Source organism: Syngnathus scovelli, chromosome 11, assembly GCF_024217435.2.
Source record: "Syngnathus scovelli strain Florida chromosome 11, RoL_Ssco_1.2, whole genome shotgun sequence".
Taxonomy (NCBI): Eukaryota; Metazoa; Chordata; class Actinopteri; order Syngnathiformes; family Syngnathidae; genus Syngnathus; species Syngnathus scovelli.
The window spans coordinates 8,326,341-8,344,114 of record NC_090857.1 but is presented as its reverse complement, the minus strand read 5'-3'; the positions used below and the strand labels follow the sequence as shown (position 1 = coordinate 8,344,114).

The window sequence follows — 17,774 nt, the reverse complement described above, 5'->3', positions numbered from 1 at the left end:
TGTTTTCTGATTTGAATTACATATCTCACCGAGGCAGTTATTGTTCAGTATTTTATTATTATTATTATTATTATTATTTATACTTTTCTTGTATTTTACTCTTAGGGAAATCCAGGGGAGCCAGGCATCAGGGGCTTAAGTGTAAGAACACACACGCACGCCCAAATGTTTCTTCAGGTCTACATTTTAAGTGTACAAATTTAAAATATTTTCACCAAAAAAACCTTTTGAATTAAAGGAGTAACCAATTCAACAAACAGGAAGAATAGTGCTAACCCAATCCAACTTTTGACAATCTTTTAATGTTGTTTATGTTTCTATCAGGGCTCCATTGGTCCAAATGGACTTCCTGGTCCACCAGGTGTGAAGGTAAAATCATAAGTTTTTTTTTTCTTATCTATCTATCAAATGCACTACCGTATAGCAAATGATGTTTGTGCTCTAAAATGATATTTCCTACTGAGTGCAGTCGTAAAATGATGTGAAATGTGTTTCACAGGGCACTCAAGGAGAACCAGGGCTTGGAGTTCAGGTAAGGCACCATTTTATTTTATTGGGGGATTTTTTTTCAATATTCCAGAAGCTTCCATATAACAATTCAGAGTTCTAGTGAATTTATCAGCATCTTTGCAGGGTCCTCCCGGTGCTCAAGGCAGCACAGGACTGCCAGGAAATCCGGGTCCTCCAGGAGCCGTGGTAAGTGTTTCCTATCAGCAACTCTGTCACTCCAAGCAAAATGTTCTTGTTTCTTCATGAAATTCACTGTAAGTCTCAGTGTTGGTGTGTTTTGTCATACTGCTGTATTTATTTCCTCCTGCAGGGTCCACAGGGGCCTTCAGGCTTGTCAGGGCAGGTGGTAAGTATGCAGCATTGAGCATGCTGCTACTGCATTGTGGTATTTAGTGATGAAATAATGGCCGCTTGTTTGGGTTTTCTTTTTTTTTTAGCTTGTAAGTAATTAGACATGAAAGCCAGTAATAGTGTTCCAGTTTGTTTGGTTTAATTCCCCAGCTAATCTTATAATGTGAATTATGTTGCTAATATATGTCTCAATTTTTTTTTTTTAATAAGTACTACTTGTTATTTATAATGTGTGACTGCTAAAATTTTGTTTTTTAATTAGGGCATGGATTGCACAGCTAAATATAATAAATAAGTAAATGGACTTTGGCATGCAAACTGAAATCAAAGTAGATTTTGAGGTGTCCGAGGCCTCGCTTCAGAGCACAGCTCCCTAAGGCACATCTAAAGGAATCTAGGATATGATTAAAGTCAGATATGACCACTCCCACAGTGGTGCAGCCTACCCTTTTGCTGATGGACCAACATTGGCATCGAGTTATGCCTTGCGCTGGTCCATGAAATTAGACCCCCAAGTCTCAATACATTTTTTTTTCAAGGTTGGTCCCTGTATTGTAAACAAAGTCAGAATTATTATTCGATTCAATATTATATTTTTGGGTCCAGAGAGTCTTTACTACATAATATAAGGAGTCTCATTAGTGCTGTAGTACCAAACAAACAATGACAGCTGTACAAATGATGCTGAGAGTCATCAAGTAAAAATAAACATTTGGTTCCTCATAGGGTGAAGCAGGAAAGCCTGGGGTACCTGGAAGAGATGGAGTGTCTGGGAAAGATGGATTACCAGGATTGCCAGGGAAGCAGGTTTGTGTGTGTGAGTGTGTGTGTGCGCTCACTGCATTCATGTGTCTTGTGTCATTTATGGAGTTTTGCCTCTCCTAACTATTTCTAATCCCCAGGGCATTGTTGGCCCTCCAGGTCAGCCGGGTTTCAAGGGAGAGCAGGGAGACAGTGGTCCTCCAGGGAAGGTAAGAATACATTGCAATAGTTTGTGCCCTACCAGGTTATATTGGGCAAGATCCAAGCGGCATGATGATTTAGTGCCCGAAGTCATAAAATAGCATCTCTGCGGTGCTATTATTAGGTTCCTGCAGTGATCGTTTTGATTTGATGCACAACGCTTCGTGGTCTTCCTTCAGGGGGGCCATTGGCCTGGCTGCTGCTGTTTGTCCAAATGATGATGATGATGATCATGTTGAGTCAACACTCTGTTCTATAAAAGTTCCTGAGCTGGCTCGGAGCTCAACTGTTCGCTCTACTAGGCAGTGCACAAAGTAGTAAACCTTGCGATTACGTTTTCTGCTCATCTGCATTTGGAGCACAGAGTCTCATTTAGCATAGTGTATATTGATGTGCATGGCAATTTGACTTAACAAGGACAGACAAAAGTTGTAATTTTCGTGAAATTTGATTACGCATAATATTACCGTATTTTCCGGACTATAAGTCGCTCCGGAGTATAAGTCGCACCAGCCATAAAATGCCCCAAAAAGTGAAAAAAAACATATATAAGTCGCTCCGGAGTATAAGTCGCATTTTGGGGGCAATTTATTCGACAAAATCCCACACCAAAAACAGTCATGAACGAGCAACAACAGGCTAAACGATAGCAACAACAGGCTAAACGATAGGTATGCTAACGTGACAAACACAAACAAAGAGCTGAGAACGGGCCTGACGTAACATATAGAGTGATTAAGGACAACTATTACATGAATAACATGTTTATAAAACCATCAGTGTCACTCCAATTCATTAAATAGCAACAACAGGCTAAACGATAGGTATGCTAACGTGACAAACTCAAACAAAGAGCTGAGAACGGGCCTGACGTAACATATAGAGTGATTAAGGACAACTATTACATGAATAACATGTTTATAAAACCATCGGTGTCACTCCAATTCATTAAATCCATCGATCGTTCTTTGTCAACAATGGGTGCGCGCGACTGAGGGCGCTTGCACTTCAAAATATTCCACAGGCTCATATAACGATAGATAAACTATATTTCAAATAACTATAATATAAGCCAATAATATTATCAAACCATCCGTGCACTTTAAATCCATTAAATCCATCGGTCAAATTCCTCGTCCTTTGTCAACATCGCCGCGCGTGCGCCCTGACGTCAGCCTCGTCTTTATTCCACAGATCTAGTATATAACTATATTGTAGCGTTAACAAAGTACAAGGATAGACGTGGGTTTGGTATACGGCTCTTTATTAAACAAAACAAACTTCCAAGCGTGTGGCGGCGTGGACTTCCAGACACGAGAGCTCCATGGCATAGGACCGGGCGTGCGTAATGGCCATGTCCGAGCCCCGCGCACCGTTCAGCGGACAGCCACTCGGCCGAGCGTCGGCCCCCGACTCAGTAGAGACCGGGCGTGCGTAAAAGCCATAATAGTTTTTCAAACCTTCTATGTCACTCCAAATCCTTAATTCCTTCAAACTCTTTGTCCTCCGTGTCACTTAGAAATGATCACCGCTAATGATGGTAGTCCTTGTGTGGGCACGTTTGTATGTAAACAACCGGCGCGCCGCGCTACTGACGTCACTTGAAATAGTAATCCATTGGTACATCATGGTTCTCCAAACTTTCTTTCTGCTGCTCGATTACTGTTTTCAGCTGCATATTTTACAACTTGAAGTTTGTAACCTGCAAAATATGAGTTTCTTTTTGGTGTCATTTTTCTTAAGCCCACCCAGTTGATGAGTCACGGCCAACGGTAAAATTTAGAGCGCCCTCATCCAGTTTCGTCTGAAAATATAATTTTTTTTGGTTGTTTTATCAAAGTCAAAGTCTGCTTTATCGTCGATATATTTTTTTATATACTAAGACACACAAAGAGATTGAAATTACATTTCCACTATCCCTCAGTGAGATAGTACACATATGCATACAAGCAACACAAAAAAACCCCAAGAAGGCACTAACAATGAATAAATAAGAGTATTGAATAAATGATAAATAAACAAATAATAATAAATAATAATAATAAATATAAGAGGAGCAAAAATGGAGCAAGTGTACATACAGCAGACAGTGGACTTGGATATGGTGCTTTAAAGTGTTAATTGCTTTATTTGATGTTTTCTCTATTTTTTATGTTTTGAATATGTTCAAGATAAAGAAATAAAAGCATGTGAAGTGATCAACTATACTAAAAATAACATGGGAAGTGGTCAACTATACTTGTAAGTGATGTCTTAATGATCAAGTAAAAATTTGTGAAAAAAAAACATATATAAGTCGCTCCTGAGTATAAGTCGCCCCCCCACCCAAACTATGAAAAAAACCGCGACTTATAGTCCGGAAATTACGGTATTTCTACTTACTGTAATATTAAATGTCTGTAAATCCGCTTATTTGAAATGGTTTTTGAAAATCCTCAAAGACCATCTGTGTGCTAAAAGGGTGCAAAAGCTATGCAAAAATATCCCTATTATTATTATTATCATTATTATTATTACTTAATCAGGATTTGGTGGCAGTAGATATCTTGTTTCTAGTCAGCATTACTTTTTGCTGCACCTTTGGCCAGTTTATGACTTGGTACTGCTTAGTGAGCCAAAGTCACATGTTGCTAAAATGAAATTACACCGAGAACTGTGACCACAATCCCATTAGTGTCCCGGTGATGTGTTACCGCTATAAAGTGAAGTAGGCTGCGCATTTCTCCCACTCACGACCGAGCACGGTGCGCTCCATACTTGTCGGGGCCTCCTGCCGCCCTCCAACAGGGCAACAGTTACCGATTGGAAATAAACCTTTTGAATTAACACTAGCTGTAACACATACCAGAATATCTGCTTACCTCTCAGCAGGCCGTCTTGTTTGCGTGTGTAAAAGTAAACCGTTTAATTGTTCAAAACAATTCCCCCCAGTCTACTGTACTGTGCATTCAGCTCTGCGCTTTTGTTTGGTTTTCATTTACTTGCTGCATCCAAAAACAAACCGATGAGCCGTGAATGTGCAATTCAGTCTTTCGTGCCTTCATGGACAATTTGCCCTGCCACTAATAAGAATTTCGAGATGGAATGTTGGACAGTGTCACAAGCTGTCTTGCATTGAGTTGCCAAAACCCAAATCTTAGCGTGGGTGACAAACAAACAATGTCTCAGAATGTCTTCTTCCTGGCAGATAACACGTAAATCTCTCTCCTGCTGTTGTCATATGTACGACTCTTCAGTATCCAGTTAACCCGCAAAGCACATTACACAGCACCTTCACTCATCCATGATTCTTCGCACTGTTACGCCTTTGAAATTGAAAGCTGACTCTGGAGAATGGTGGCCTTGCTCTGCTTTTGGCCGCAGACATCTTTTGGGAAATTGACTTGGGCCTGTTCTAAATCTGTCATTAAATCTCAAAATTAAACTCAGGCAGAGTTAAAGTGCCGATCAAGGTCACAAATATTGATATACAATAAATCATACACATCTGCTGCATTCTCCATCCTTGGATTAGACTCTAAATGAATCAGTATGAAATATGCCAGTGTCAATTATCGCTTAACCTGATCTTTCTTTAGAAAGGAGGAAATGTGTTAGCGGCATGCATCTGGTTGTAAAAATGACTCATACTAAATTACTACGTAGTCATCATTTTCTCAAAAGCTGCAGCGATTGATTCCCCTCTGCGTGAGCCACAAGCCATCAAAACTTCAAAGCCTACAGCGTTGACACACACACATACACACACACGCACGAGCCGAGTTGAGAGCACACTCAGATTTTGTGATGCATGCAGTGGCACATAATTGATGTTGATTCACAAGTGCAAGGTTGTCTGAGGCCTTCAATATGAAATTGCTTGGTTGCTTTCTAAAAAGTTTCTCGTTAGCTCCCATTTCCACGGCTGAGAACAATACAGATGAGTCAGCAGTGCAATTGGGATTCTATTATCACCTTTCGACACCCCATTTTTTTGTCTGTAATGAAAAGTACCAAAAGGGAGGAGCTTAACAGACTTTTAAATGAAGATGCGGGTTAGGCTGATAATTTTCCTGAGATGAGCATGCAATTGATGCATTCAGCAATAAAAACAAAGTAGCTACTTAATTTGCTTTAGCGGTCCACATAAAATGATGCGGTGGGCTGGACCTGGCCCCCGAGCCTTGAGTTTGTCACCTGTGCCCAACCTGTAATGCTAGACACTCACCAGCCACAATTTAACAAAAGCTCATCATTATACTGAGAGGTATACAATATTGGTTAACTAGTTCCAGACACATAGAACTAGAATCACAAAAATAAACATATTGTTAAATGAATCTTGACAATCTCAATAAGTCTCTTCTATTAGATGTCATTAGCTCCAGGCGGATCTTATTAACTGCTCGCTGATGGAATGTGTAAAGGTTGCCATTTGTCATGCTGTACTTTATATTCTAGTTTAATGCAGTATCAGGCTTGCCCCCCTTGTTTGTGCTGCTGACGTGACCCATGACGAGCATGTTGAGTGGCCTCCTCACAGATGAGCGCCTCGGGCTCAGCACCTTGGACAGAGTCACCGCAACGCTGTCAGGCAGTTCAACAGTTTGATAAATTACCTGCGACACCCATTTCACTCGCGTGTACTTGTATTTTGTTCCCCCAACCAATATTTGGAGAACATACAGCTGGTAGAATTGTGATCCTGCCCTTGAATTCTGCCGTTTATGTTTTTCCCGCAAAATGCTTGACTATACTAGCAGGCGAACTTAAAATAATAACACGCTGATTCTTGCAAGTGAACCATCTAAGCCTGCCAACAATGAACAGGTAAAATAATAATAATTATGTTAACGCGCACACTCAAGTGGCTGCAACGATTGCCACCTCCGGAGTGGAACAAGAAGAAAGTAATTTTCAAATAATCTCCCACAGCTATATTGAAAAAAAAAAGCTTTTTATTCTTTGAAGAAAAAAAAGCAGCACCACACTGTGCTTCTCAGGTAATTATGATCACATTATTCCACTTTTGTTCCCTCTACCAGGCAGTAGCAGGACCCCCTGGAGTCAAAGGAGAGAAGGTAAGTTCATTTCCACATTCTTTCAACCTAACTGGATTTAAGCTTCAAATTGTCCATTGATTTGAAAAACATCCAATAAAAAGATTACCTAAATAAAACACTTTCTTGCAATTCAGGGCCTTCCAGGAACAACACTACCAGGAACTCCAGGAGAGCGAGGACTCCCCGGTGAAAAGGTGAGTGTGAGCACCTCGTCCTTGCCAAGGATTAAGGGTTCTGTGGGCGTATGTTCTTTTTCTAAATTGGTCATTTGACTTTCAGGGTGGCCGGGGAGAACGAGGTCTTGCTGGCATCAGAGGCGAACGGGTGAGTGGCATCACGTGCACTGTAGATGATGAGTGACGTTGCTCATATGTTGTCATTATTAGGGTGAGGTTGGGGAAGCAGGACAGCCAGGAGAAAATGTGAGTATCTCTTCTCATTGTCCACATTTTTTTATTATTTCTAATTCAAATAACCTGGCTTTCTTATATTTTCAGTATTTAAAATGAGCACAACATTGTCCTTTGAATGTGGCTAACATTACACAATGTTTTTATAAAATATTGCTTTTTTTCTCTCATTGAACAAGTTAAACATCAAATAAGATGACATTTTTGGATATGCAGCTTTTTTTTAAACTTTGTTTTCCCCAAGTATGTATTGTTGCTACTCGTATACATTTTTTCTTTTCTTGTCCCTTAGGGGGAACGAGGTCCTTCTGGGCCAAAAGGAGATAAGGTCTGTTTTTTATTTTGTTCCTCAAATGTCCCTATCATCTGACTGGAAGTAGTGACACATTTTTGCTACAGGGAGAAAGAGGCGTCGGAATGTCAGGTCCTGCAGGTATCGTTGGACCGCAGGGGTTAAAGGTGAGTAAACACATGTGACATATGGGCGCTATATGCTCCAGTTTTTCGGTTTAAGGAGCAACCTGCCTTTTGACTATAAGGGAGATTCAGGTCTTCCCGGTTCAGCTGGTCCTCCAGGGCTGCAGGGCAAGGCTGGGGATATTGGGCCTCCCGGTCTGAGAGGAGAACATGGTGACCCAGGACCACCTGGGCCACCGGGAGAGAGGGTGAATATTTTTTTTTTACCTTTTTGAATGTCTTTGGTGTTGCTGTAAAATACCTTGTTGTCATTTTTAGGGTCTTCAAGGATTTGTGGGCCGGCCGGGAAATACCGGACCTCCTGGTCCTATTGGACCTCCTGGGCAAGCTGTGAGTTTAGCTCCTATTTTAAAATAACTTAAAAAAAAAAAAAAAGCTCAGACTTTTAAAATGTGTTTTGCAGGGTTCTCCTGGTGTCGACGGGACCAAAGGAGACAAAGTACAAAGATCCAACACACGATTGTAACTTAAAAAAAAAAAGCCAGTTGAGATAAATACAAACGTGCACATCGTTTATTTGACTAGGGAGAAACTGGACTTGGTGTGACGGGTCCAAGAGGAGAGAGAGGAGAGCCAGGAACAAGAGTAAGATCTCTGCAATCTGTCACACACTCATACACACTGATGTGGTTTCATATTTTTGGTCATATTTTAGGGGGAAGAAGGACGCCCGGGTTCGGATGGAGAGAGGGGCTTAACGGTGAGTTCATCAATCATTTCTATTATTGGCAATTTCTTCCATAACTTCAGTCACTGTTGAAATTTAAAATACAATGAAACCTGTAAGGTTGAATTCAATCTGTTTCAAAAATTTTATCTAGCCATTCCCTTGCCAAATTGTCACTCACCATCCATCGTAAAAAGTGGATGATTGAAAGTAACATTTGAAGTTGTCATATAAATGTTCATTTTAAAACGTACAAACAATAAATTGTTTGCCTGAATTTTTATGACTGTCATCAAAGGAGAGATAAGTGCTCTCTCTCGGTGAGTCACTTGATGTCAAACCAAATGCAGCCCACTTTGGAGCGACCATTTTATGAGTTTAAAAGAAATAAATTATTCAAACGTACTCTTCCACAATTTGATATAAACTTCTAATGCAGACCGCTAGTATCGGTACCGGTTCGGTTTTGCCGATACTAGCAGGAAAGGAAATCGATGGTATTGAGCAACACAACAAACGCTCTCTCGCTGCAAAGGAAAAAAAAAAAAAAAAAGCTATTGTATATTTTACAATCAACGAGCCGTCTTTTCAGATTCATCTCAGCTTTTATAAGCTGCAGCACAGCCTTAATGATGCTTTTCATTGCCAAGCTCAGAATAATTGTGTGTGTTCATGTGTATGTGTGTGCCCCCCCGCCATCCATCAGGGTCCACCAGGGGTACGCGGTGCTCGGGGAGAGAAGGTGAATACTAATGACACTCGATCCTTTTCCCATTTGTTCATGTCATCATGCGAGCATCATCCCACGAGCATTCTTCTCATGTGAATTAAATTCCATTGACGTGCCAGGATGAAATGTTTTGCTCTTGTTGTTGTTGTTTTTTTTTTCAGGGAGACGATGGCCTGCAAGGGAACAAAGGAGAGAAGGTGTGTGTGCATGTTAATGTCTAATAAGCACCACTGCAGTGTTTTGCCCTGTTGCGCTCCCGCAGTGATTCATATGCATAAAGCCAAACACATTGGGGAAAATAAAAAAGTGAGGATGTAAGATAGACTGTGACAAAGATAAAAAAAAAAAGTTCAGGAAGAGTTTAGGAATATGTTCAATGCTAATGTCATTCAAGATTCAAGAGTCATGGGGGTTCACTTGCAAATATTTTATTTCCAAAATGATTTCCTCAATTTTAGGGGGATACCATGCTGGTTGGGGGACCTCCTGGAGCAAAAGGCAGCGGAGGAGAACAAGTCAGTACCAGTACCAAAAGGCTTTCATATTATTCAATTCAACTCTTGACAAAACCGTCCTTCTATTTTAGGGCGACCGAGGGCCCAAAGGTGGGCAAGGAGAAAAAGGAGCAAAAGGTCAAGAGGGACCACCGGGAGAGCCGGTGAGCTCGCCAATTAGTACCTGCAAGAAAATTCTATTCATAAAGTGTTGATTGAAAAGGAACCAAACTTTTTTTTGTCATCTTATTTTCAGGGTTTGAGGGGAGAGGCCGGTGAAAAAGGATCCAATGGATTCCCCGGTGCTCGCGGTCCTGGCGGACAGAAGGCAAGTTACGGCGCTCCGCACAGATGATCATTATAATTAACCTGCATTGGAAAGACAGACAGTTCTTGATGCAGATCATCATCATCTCTTTGCTCTAATTATTATAATTGTCACTTTTCTCCGCAGGGAGAAGCAGGACCGGCCGGCGTGCCCGGTGAAGCGGTGTGTTTCCTTATATCCAAATATATTTCCAATTGTGCATTGAAAATGTTTGACAATAGATGAATGTTCGGTTGTTGTGTTCTTCTTCTTCTTCCAGGGTTTGCCTGGAAAAGACGGTCTGCTCGGACGCAAGGGCGACAAAGGAGAGATTGGCATCGTCGGACTGAGAGGAATTAAGGTAGATTAGCTGATTTTGACTCGTGTGGTATTGAGCATGGAATGTATTTCATGGGTGGATGATGCGACTCGCAACTGCATAACAGCATGAAATTGATCAAGCTGAAGATAATGAATGTAAAATCTATCGACTGTAACAGAATAATGAGTTAGCATAGAACGTGTTCAGGTCAACAATGGGGTAAGGAATAACTAATTAAATCGTTTGGAAAAACATTTTTAAATGTATCAGTATGTTAGCAGTAAACCAGAGGCTCTGAACTCAAAAGGAGGGTTAACAAAGTCCCCGCACGAATGTGCTTCTGCCATGCCGAGAGTCTAGTGGGCCTAGTTTGCTCCTTAAACTGCATAAAAGGAATCATTGTGATTGGCTGAAGTCGGCTGTGAACACTCCCACAGCAGCGCAGACATCCCTCTCGCAAGTGCTTGTCTGAGAAATTACGTTGCTGCTGTGCAGAGATACTTTACGCACTGCACAAAAGTTATGTCTCTCACAATAATAGAGCCCTGTAAGATACGCTTGAATAACAAAATAATATATATAAAATATACAATAATAATAATATTCAGTTCAAGAAACATCTTAAAACCCAGTTTGGATTATTTTCAGAATACAAGCAGCTCAACAAATGCACTCAATTCTAGCTTTATTTTCCAAACATCCATATCGTAAAATAGTGTATTATCTGTACATTAAAGTCTAATTTTCTAGAATAACTGTGTGTGATTGTCAGGGTCGTCACTGTAAATTGTCTGTATCTCACCGCCTGCTGCTACTCTTTTGCCACTTTTATGTGTAAGTGGCCCCTCAATAACCATTATCATGTACAATTGTCATGTCCATTTGCTTTGTGAGACTTGCTAATGCCACAGAGGCTGATGCATGTGTGTGTGTGTGTGTGTATGCGTGTTTGTGAAAGTGGACTGGGTGACCATTGAAAGGACTGATGGCCCATGGATGGACGGCTTGGGTGTATTTTTATCCTCTGTTACTTAAAAGCCTCTCCATGTGTCTCGATATGATGAAGTTGTTTGCGTTTCCAGGGCGACCGAGGATCTAAGGGGCTTTGTGGAGGTGATGGACCCAAGGGAGAGAAGGTGAAGTATGAGGAAAAGAATAAGGGAAAACCGAAACTACGTTCCCTGTCTGTTCTTTATACATTAAATAGGTCAAACCTATTCTCACTTACTAAATATAAGTGGAAAATTCTGAATTGGAAAACATTACAAGGTGGCTTGATATTAACGGGATGGAAAAATATTTTGTAAATTTTTAAATATTACAAACAATTTACCTGGCTAATAAAAGAGATTTAGATTTGATATAATGATTAAAATTTGTGTCATCAGGGGGATAATGGCTTCCATGGGCGACCTGGCCTACCAGGACGAAAAGGCGATCAGGTATGGCAACTAGAAAAATAGCTATTTGCTTCTGATGGTGCCACCCAAGATGTGTTTTTATTTTCAGGGGGATGTGGGCTCCTCCGGACCCCCGGGCATCCCGGGAAAAGAAGGAATAGTCGGCCCCAAGGTGCGTTTACTCATTTGATAAAAGTGTTTTCATCAATCCAAAGCCCGCAATTGTCTTTGTAGGGCGACCGTGGCTTCGACGGGGTCGAAGGCTCCAAAGGAACTCAGGGCGACAAAGGTGAAAGGGTGAGGGAGAACGTCCACCACCTAAAAGTTTTGTTCGCTAACATCAGGACGTATATAATGATGTGCGCCTTTAAAATGCAGGGGCCGTCTGGCATCCCTGGCCCCCCAGGGCCCAGAGGAGCGGACGGGGCACCTGGACTGACAGGCCCCCAGGGAACGGCTGGTGCTAAAGGCCCTGAAGGACTCCAAGGACAGAAGGTGAAAAGTCACAATTTGATGATCTAGACAAGCCAGATAGAACGTCAACAATGGGACGGAAAAAAAAGTCCAATGCTTTGCTTGTGCTTTGTCGCGGCTCCCTGAGTGTTTTCTCTCATGTCGTGATTGACGGTTCGATAAGCCCTGACTTTGACCCTCTTGTCTCCGTCATCATCGAAGTCATAAATAAAAAAGCTCTCGACGGGGAGAGTAATATCTCTCTTATGATTGCACGTGCTTTCACAGTGAGATGCAAGGTTTTCTTTTTTTAGTTCCTCCTGAAAGCACGACGTTGGACTTCACCCTGGAAAGAGATTTAGTTTGCTAAACCGACAGAGTGCTTTTAGAGTTTTCATCATTTATTACTAGTTTGTGTCATGCGCCGAGCACAATGAGAATGTTTGAAGGCGTTATGTGAATTTCATGTATTTATGGATGGCACGGCTACAGCTTCTGGATGATGAGTCATCTATCTTCATGGCGGCTTGACTTGTAGCAACAATTTTTTTTTCTGTTTTCTGTATTAGGGAGAAAGAGGACCTATTGGTCCGGCCATGGTGGGTCCACGTGGTGTTCCCGGGATCCCAGGGGAACGCGGAGTAGTGGTTTGTCCTTTTATTGTTTTCTTTAATTATGACTTTGAAATGTAAAGTGGAAGCCAAAGCGAGTGGATAATTGAATCAGCAACTACTTTAGATGCACGTCACAGAAATGACCCATCTATTTCCTCTGTGAGCTTCTCAGCTTCAGATTTGATGTGTGTCTGCTGAATTTGTGCGCCTCTAATCCTGTTTATAGCCAATTACAGGATATTATATCAGTTCTATTTCAAATTCTGAAGCGGCGTGATCCTGAATTAACCTTTCACTTTGACTTTGCATTTAGTCGAGTGTCTAATGAATGATTGCGCTGCAGGCCTCTCTGTGGGTTGTGCATGTTCTAATACCTGTCCATGTTGCAGGGGGAAATGGGCCCAGATGGAGCCAAGGGAGAACGAGGAGAGCCAGGCATGACGGTCAGTACTCGAGCCCGTGGCGGTTGTGACACTTTGTTTTTCAATGTTTAATTATTTCCCCGTTTTATTTGCGATTCAGGAGACTGAGGTCAGAGAGTACGTACGCACGGAAATGAGTCAGCACTGTGGTAAGTCTTGGCTGCTCCTTGCATTGCTAATTCATAGGTGTGCTGTCCCTAAAATGAACTTGAGCAAAGATGGCTGTGTATGACTCAACTGCCACAACATAAGCGTTACTGAACTGCGTCGGTGTCACGACTCTTCTGAACTGACTTTTTTTTTTTTTTTTGCTCTCCTCCGGTTCTCCGTCCTGTCCATCTGTCGGCCGCGCAGCGTGTGGAGGTGAGTGAGTCGTCGGACGGCGGCACGAGAGGAAGGGGGAGACGCACATGTTGTGATTCAGCATGACTCATATTGCACATACAGTGCACGTGTCCAAACCGATTCAAAAACATCTCCATATTATTTCAACCCAACGATTGATGCAGAAACACCTTCAGTTTAATATTTAAACTTAATGATAATATTTGAAGGGTTGGAACAGAAATGGGCTGCAGTTTTTCTTTTCATTTTTAGAACTCATTGCCCCGCCCCCTGAAAAAAACAAACTGTAAAATGCAGCCCAATTTTCTTGATGATCCAATTTTAGATAACCATGATCAACATTATGTTGCCATTTTACATAAATCCCCAAATATATCTATGTTGACACAATTATCTCATCGATTGCTTTTGTAATGAAGCTTTGTGGACATGCTGTCTATGAAGTAGTTCTAATAACGCCCAATCAAAGCGTTTGTTATTATCTAATTATGCTTCATTTTGATTTGGTGTCAATTTAAAAATGACCTCATTATTGATTAGTGTATAACATTGTGTATGAAATTCAGACAATATGTATAATTAGCAAAATACATTTCAAGGAGAGAGAGAGAGAGAGAGAGAGAGAGACGCATGGCTCAAAATAAACCCGGTAGTTAATCAATATGCATTACAACTTTGAATGAGACCAAATCAATCATTTCAGCCATGATTTATTTATTGCCTCTCACTCACACAGCGCTTAATAATGTGCATCCAAGCAGCTTGCACCATGCATTGTAAAGCCGTTGCATGTCGTGAATGACCCTTGTGTTGCTTTCATGTGTCACAACGGCGGGATGACTTTGGTGGGGGGTGATTGGGTTCATATTTTGAGTTTCTCAACTTTTCCTTGTGCCCTCCTGGTGGAAACGCTTACCCGTTCCCTCTCTCCACTCTTGTCTGTCCTCCTTGGGTGGAACCTTTTGTCCTCTGCGTCCTGGGTAGCTTTCTCGGCGTCAGATCCTGTCGCTCGCTCTCAGCCCATGGCAACGGAGCAACTCGCGGCCCGGAAAGCTGTGGAGGGTGAGTCCGTCCGTCCGTCCGTCCGTCCGTCACCTGGCTTGTTGGCCTCTGTCTTTTTATCTCTGCGTGTGCCTGCACTCCCTGTTGGACTCAATCATTGGTGATCTTTTCTTATGAAGAAACCACAAGATTCCCTTTGTGGATTAATCCTTTGTGAATGTTAGGGAATATTTATTCGCAGGCGTGCACTGATAGATTCACTTTCTGACATTTCAGGCCGTGAGCTGCGCGTGGTGATGAACACCAACGACCCCGACTACGAGCACATCTACTCTATCGACAACTATGACGACCCTTTAGATGAGCTGCTGTATTTCCCTCCTGCTGACAATCACACTGACGGTATGAGACGTGGCCTGGAGCACTTTATTTCGGTCATGGGGTGGGGGGAAGGGGTGGGGGGCAAATTGTTCTGGAGCAAGCCGACTTCAATGAGAAAATGGTCGTCGTCTTGCATTCAACTGTCAGTCTGGATGACATGCGATGATAAAAAAGAAAAATTCAGATTGTTCATGTTTAGTCATTCAAGACATACTTTTTTCTATACATTTGTTTTCTATGACAAATTAAAAAATAACATAATAATCAGTGGCAGTGTTACTGGGCTTAAATAAATGATTATAAATAAATGAATACATTTCTGTTTGATTTCCTGAGCATGTTTTCAGCTGTGCCACAAGCAGCTTATGTTTCATGATGCGTTCAGGGGCCTCTCTGAAAAACACAGCATGTTGATCCCTGTTGCGACCTCGTGTTTCTGCAGATGAGCCCAACAAACACAAAACGGTCAAAGTTGAAGCCCCTAAAACTACACCCAATGTCGTGAGAGTTGGTGGAGAAAGAGGAGGCAAAGTTCCAGCTCTGAAACCACCCAAGGCCAGAAAAGTCAGGTCCACCAAAAGAGCCCAAGGCGAAGGTAGGGAAAGGTCGTAACCTCTTTGGGGGAATCAACTTTTTGGGCAGGAATGACACCAGTTGATTTCAATTTATTCTGTGTATTTATTATGTGTCTTTATACAACACAGTGTACAATTGATCTTATTTTGATCGCAATTTTTTTCATCTTCGTAAACGTGCTCTGCAGCTCCAGGAGAAGCGTGCTTGGTACCCATGGAGGAGGGCAACTGCACTCGCTTCACGTTGCGTTGGTACTTTAACAGCCACGTCCAAGCATGCAGGCCCTTCATCTACAGCGGTTGCGGAGGAAACGACAACCGATTTGTTCACTTGGAGGAGTGTGAGGAGGTGTGCCTTGGAAAGGCTCAAGGTAAGGCACACACAAACACACACGTGGGTGCGCATTGTTGATGTGTGAAGGCCAGTAAACATTTCGACTGTACTTCAGGGTCTCCCTTGCTGCAAACATCCCGGTGATGGTGATCAAGTCCTTCTCAACACAGGAGCATCATCCTTTCTATAGCTTTGAAATCATTCTATTGTTATATATATATATCAATGGTAAATATTTTTTTATTTATTATTTCAACATCAAAACACACTTGATCAATTTGCTTTATCCTTATAAAATAAAACAAGGCAGAAAAGGAAACTACTATATTAGTCTTAAAATTATTTAAATACTATAAATGCAATGTAACAATGATAACATCTCAATGTCATCTGCGGCCACACAAATAAATCATTTCAATGTGTGTGTGTGTGACCAATCGGGATGTTCCATTTTCATCAGTATACGTATTTCATTAATGAGAAGATTTTCTGCTTGTTGGCTACGACTGCTCGTGCCTTTCCTCTTCCATGCCATCTTGCCCTCGCTTGATTTCCCCTGATGGGAGCATTCAGTGACGCCACATCCACTTGAGCATGCACACTTGTTCACCTGGCATGTGGACGTTTGACTGCGGGGCGGTAAGTTCATTTCAGAGAATCCAAATGTTTGGTTGCAAAAACAATGCAAGGGTGACTTTCAATGGTTGTCAATTGGAGAAGTATTATTGCCACAACAGAAATAAAAGTTTGATATTACGTTAGGTGCTATTTCATGTTTTCATAAGTTCGGTATGAGGCCAAGAATTCATGTTTTCATGTTAATCGGTTCAACATTCTCAAGTGTCTTTGAACTTTTTTGTTCTGGCGTGGCAGCAATATGCTTTCTATAGTAAGAATATTTTTGTAGTATTTATTTTTTCCCTTTGTACGCCATAATCACATGGCACTTACACACACACACACACACACACTCCAAGATCTGTGTTGCACCAGCATTACTGTTGACAAATGCACGTTTACCGCTGTGCGTTCAGCTTGTCTTCAGCGATTACTATGCAAAATACACAGAAGAAATATTTCCACCATTATGTCTTTCTGCACAGCAAAACAACTTGATTTGTGACATTACAAACAACAATGTTTTGTGTCATGAATATCACTCCATAAATGTTTAGCTTGTTGTTTTGGGGGGAAAAAAAATAGCAGCAGTCACTTATGTCAGGAGAGTGTAAGCCAGTTGTAAATCACAAGTGGGTCGTGTGAATGGAGCAATTTTGACTGGTGCAGCAGCTGTAATAACCTTCATCCATTTCATAATCTGGCTTTCATGTTTGGGGAAGTCAAGGTTATCACAAGCGGAGTAAAATCCAACCAAAATTGGCTGTACTGTGATCTAATACCATTGAAGTGACTGCTCCAGCTTCATTTCTGATCCCATTGACGTTATTGTAATTTCTAATAAAAGATGGGCCTTAATATGGAGATTTTGGCCCTCTGCATAGAATACAGAAATCACTTTAAGCACTCTTCCTATTTACACTTTTCCACAGAGGCAGCAAAACTGTTCGCACTATGCTTTGGAATGTTTTGAGCTGTTTAAAATTGATTTTATTAATTTATTTATACATGTTATGTATTTAAACCAGCCAAACAGCCTAAGGAAAGGCCCTGTCAGTTTAATTGAAATGGGAATTTGCCTTAGGCAATGAATTAAATGCAGACAGTTCAGCAATAACTTGTAGGCAGACAAATATAACAGTACTCGGTCATATCCGTGGAGAATGCCGAGTATTAGTGCTGTATTGATGAGATCTGAGAGGAGTTAAAAGATCATTATGAATCTATTTGGAGTTCTCGCTAATAATGTGATGTCCTTTTTTTCACCTTTGTTATGATGACATGGCCATAAACAAGCTTTTCAATGGTCGCCACAGTTCCTCAGTAAAAATAATGTGCAACATGACAACTGTTATGT

The 17,774-nt window shown here is 41.4% G+C and overlaps 1 protein-coding gene across 1 annotated transcript in view; it reads left to right on the top strand.

Annotated features, from left to right (window-relative positions):
* Positions 1 to 16,221, top strand: part of col7a1 (collagen, type VII, alpha 1) — a 40,633-nt gene extending 24,412 nt beyond the window's left edge. The window contains exons 81-118 of the mRNA XM_068652397.1: positions 106 to 141; positions 325 to 369; positions 500 to 532; positions 634 to 696; positions 821 to 856; positions 1,588 to 1,668; positions 1,764 to 1,832; positions 6,849 to 6,884; positions 7,001 to 7,060; positions 7,146 to 7,190; positions 7,253 to 7,288; positions 7,569 to 7,604; positions 7,676 to 7,735; positions 7,816 to 7,941; positions 8,012 to 8,083; positions 8,157 to 8,192; positions 8,279 to 8,338; positions 8,409 to 8,453; positions 9,127 to 9,162; positions 9,312 to 9,347; positions 9,609 to 9,665; positions 9,737 to 9,808; positions 9,901 to 9,972; positions 10,099 to 10,134; positions 10,232 to 10,312; positions 11,356 to 11,409; positions 11,662 to 11,715; positions 11,783 to 11,845; positions 11,908 to 11,970; positions 12,052 to 12,168; positions 12,696 to 12,773; positions 13,130 to 13,183; positions 13,263 to 13,311; positions 14,258 to 14,569; positions 14,786 to 14,911; positions 15,333 to 15,485; positions 15,654 to 15,836; positions 15,915 to 16,221. Coding sequence (XP_068508498.1) covers positions 106 to 141; positions 325 to 369; positions 500 to 532; positions 634 to 696; positions 821 to 856; positions 1,588 to 1,668; positions 1,764 to 1,832; positions 6,849 to 6,884; positions 7,001 to 7,060; positions 7,146 to 7,190; positions 7,253 to 7,288; positions 7,569 to 7,604; positions 7,676 to 7,735; positions 7,816 to 7,941; positions 8,012 to 8,083; positions 8,157 to 8,192; positions 8,279 to 8,338; positions 8,409 to 8,453; positions 9,127 to 9,162; positions 9,312 to 9,347; positions 9,609 to 9,665; positions 9,737 to 9,808; positions 9,901 to 9,972; positions 10,099 to 10,134; positions 10,232 to 10,312; positions 11,356 to 11,409; positions 11,662 to 11,715; positions 11,783 to 11,845; positions 11,908 to 11,970; positions 12,052 to 12,168; positions 12,696 to 12,773; positions 13,130 to 13,183; positions 13,263 to 13,311; positions 14,258 to 14,569; positions 14,786 to 14,911; positions 15,333 to 15,485; positions 15,654 to 15,836; positions 15,915 to 15,943 — 2,700 coding nt within the window. The 3' untranslated portion in view covers positions 15,944 to 16,221. The remainder of the gene's footprint in view (positions 1 to 105; positions 142 to 324; positions 370 to 499; positions 533 to 633; positions 697 to 820; positions 857 to 1,587; positions 1,669 to 1,763; positions 1,833 to 6,848; positions 6,885 to 7,000; positions 7,061 to 7,145; positions 7,191 to 7,252; positions 7,289 to 7,568; positions 7,605 to 7,675; positions 7,736 to 7,815; positions 7,942 to 8,011; positions 8,084 to 8,156; positions 8,193 to 8,278; positions 8,339 to 8,408; positions 8,454 to 9,126; positions 9,163 to 9,311; positions 9,348 to 9,608; positions 9,666 to 9,736; positions 9,809 to 9,900; positions 9,973 to 10,098; positions 10,135 to 10,231; positions 10,313 to 11,355; positions 11,410 to 11,661; positions 11,716 to 11,782; positions 11,846 to 11,907; positions 11,971 to 12,051; positions 12,169 to 12,695; positions 12,774 to 13,129; positions 13,184 to 13,262; positions 13,312 to 14,257; positions 14,570 to 14,785; positions 14,912 to 15,332; positions 15,486 to 15,653; positions 15,837 to 15,914) is intronic.
* Positions 16,222 to 17,774: the final 1,553 nt, after the last annotated feature.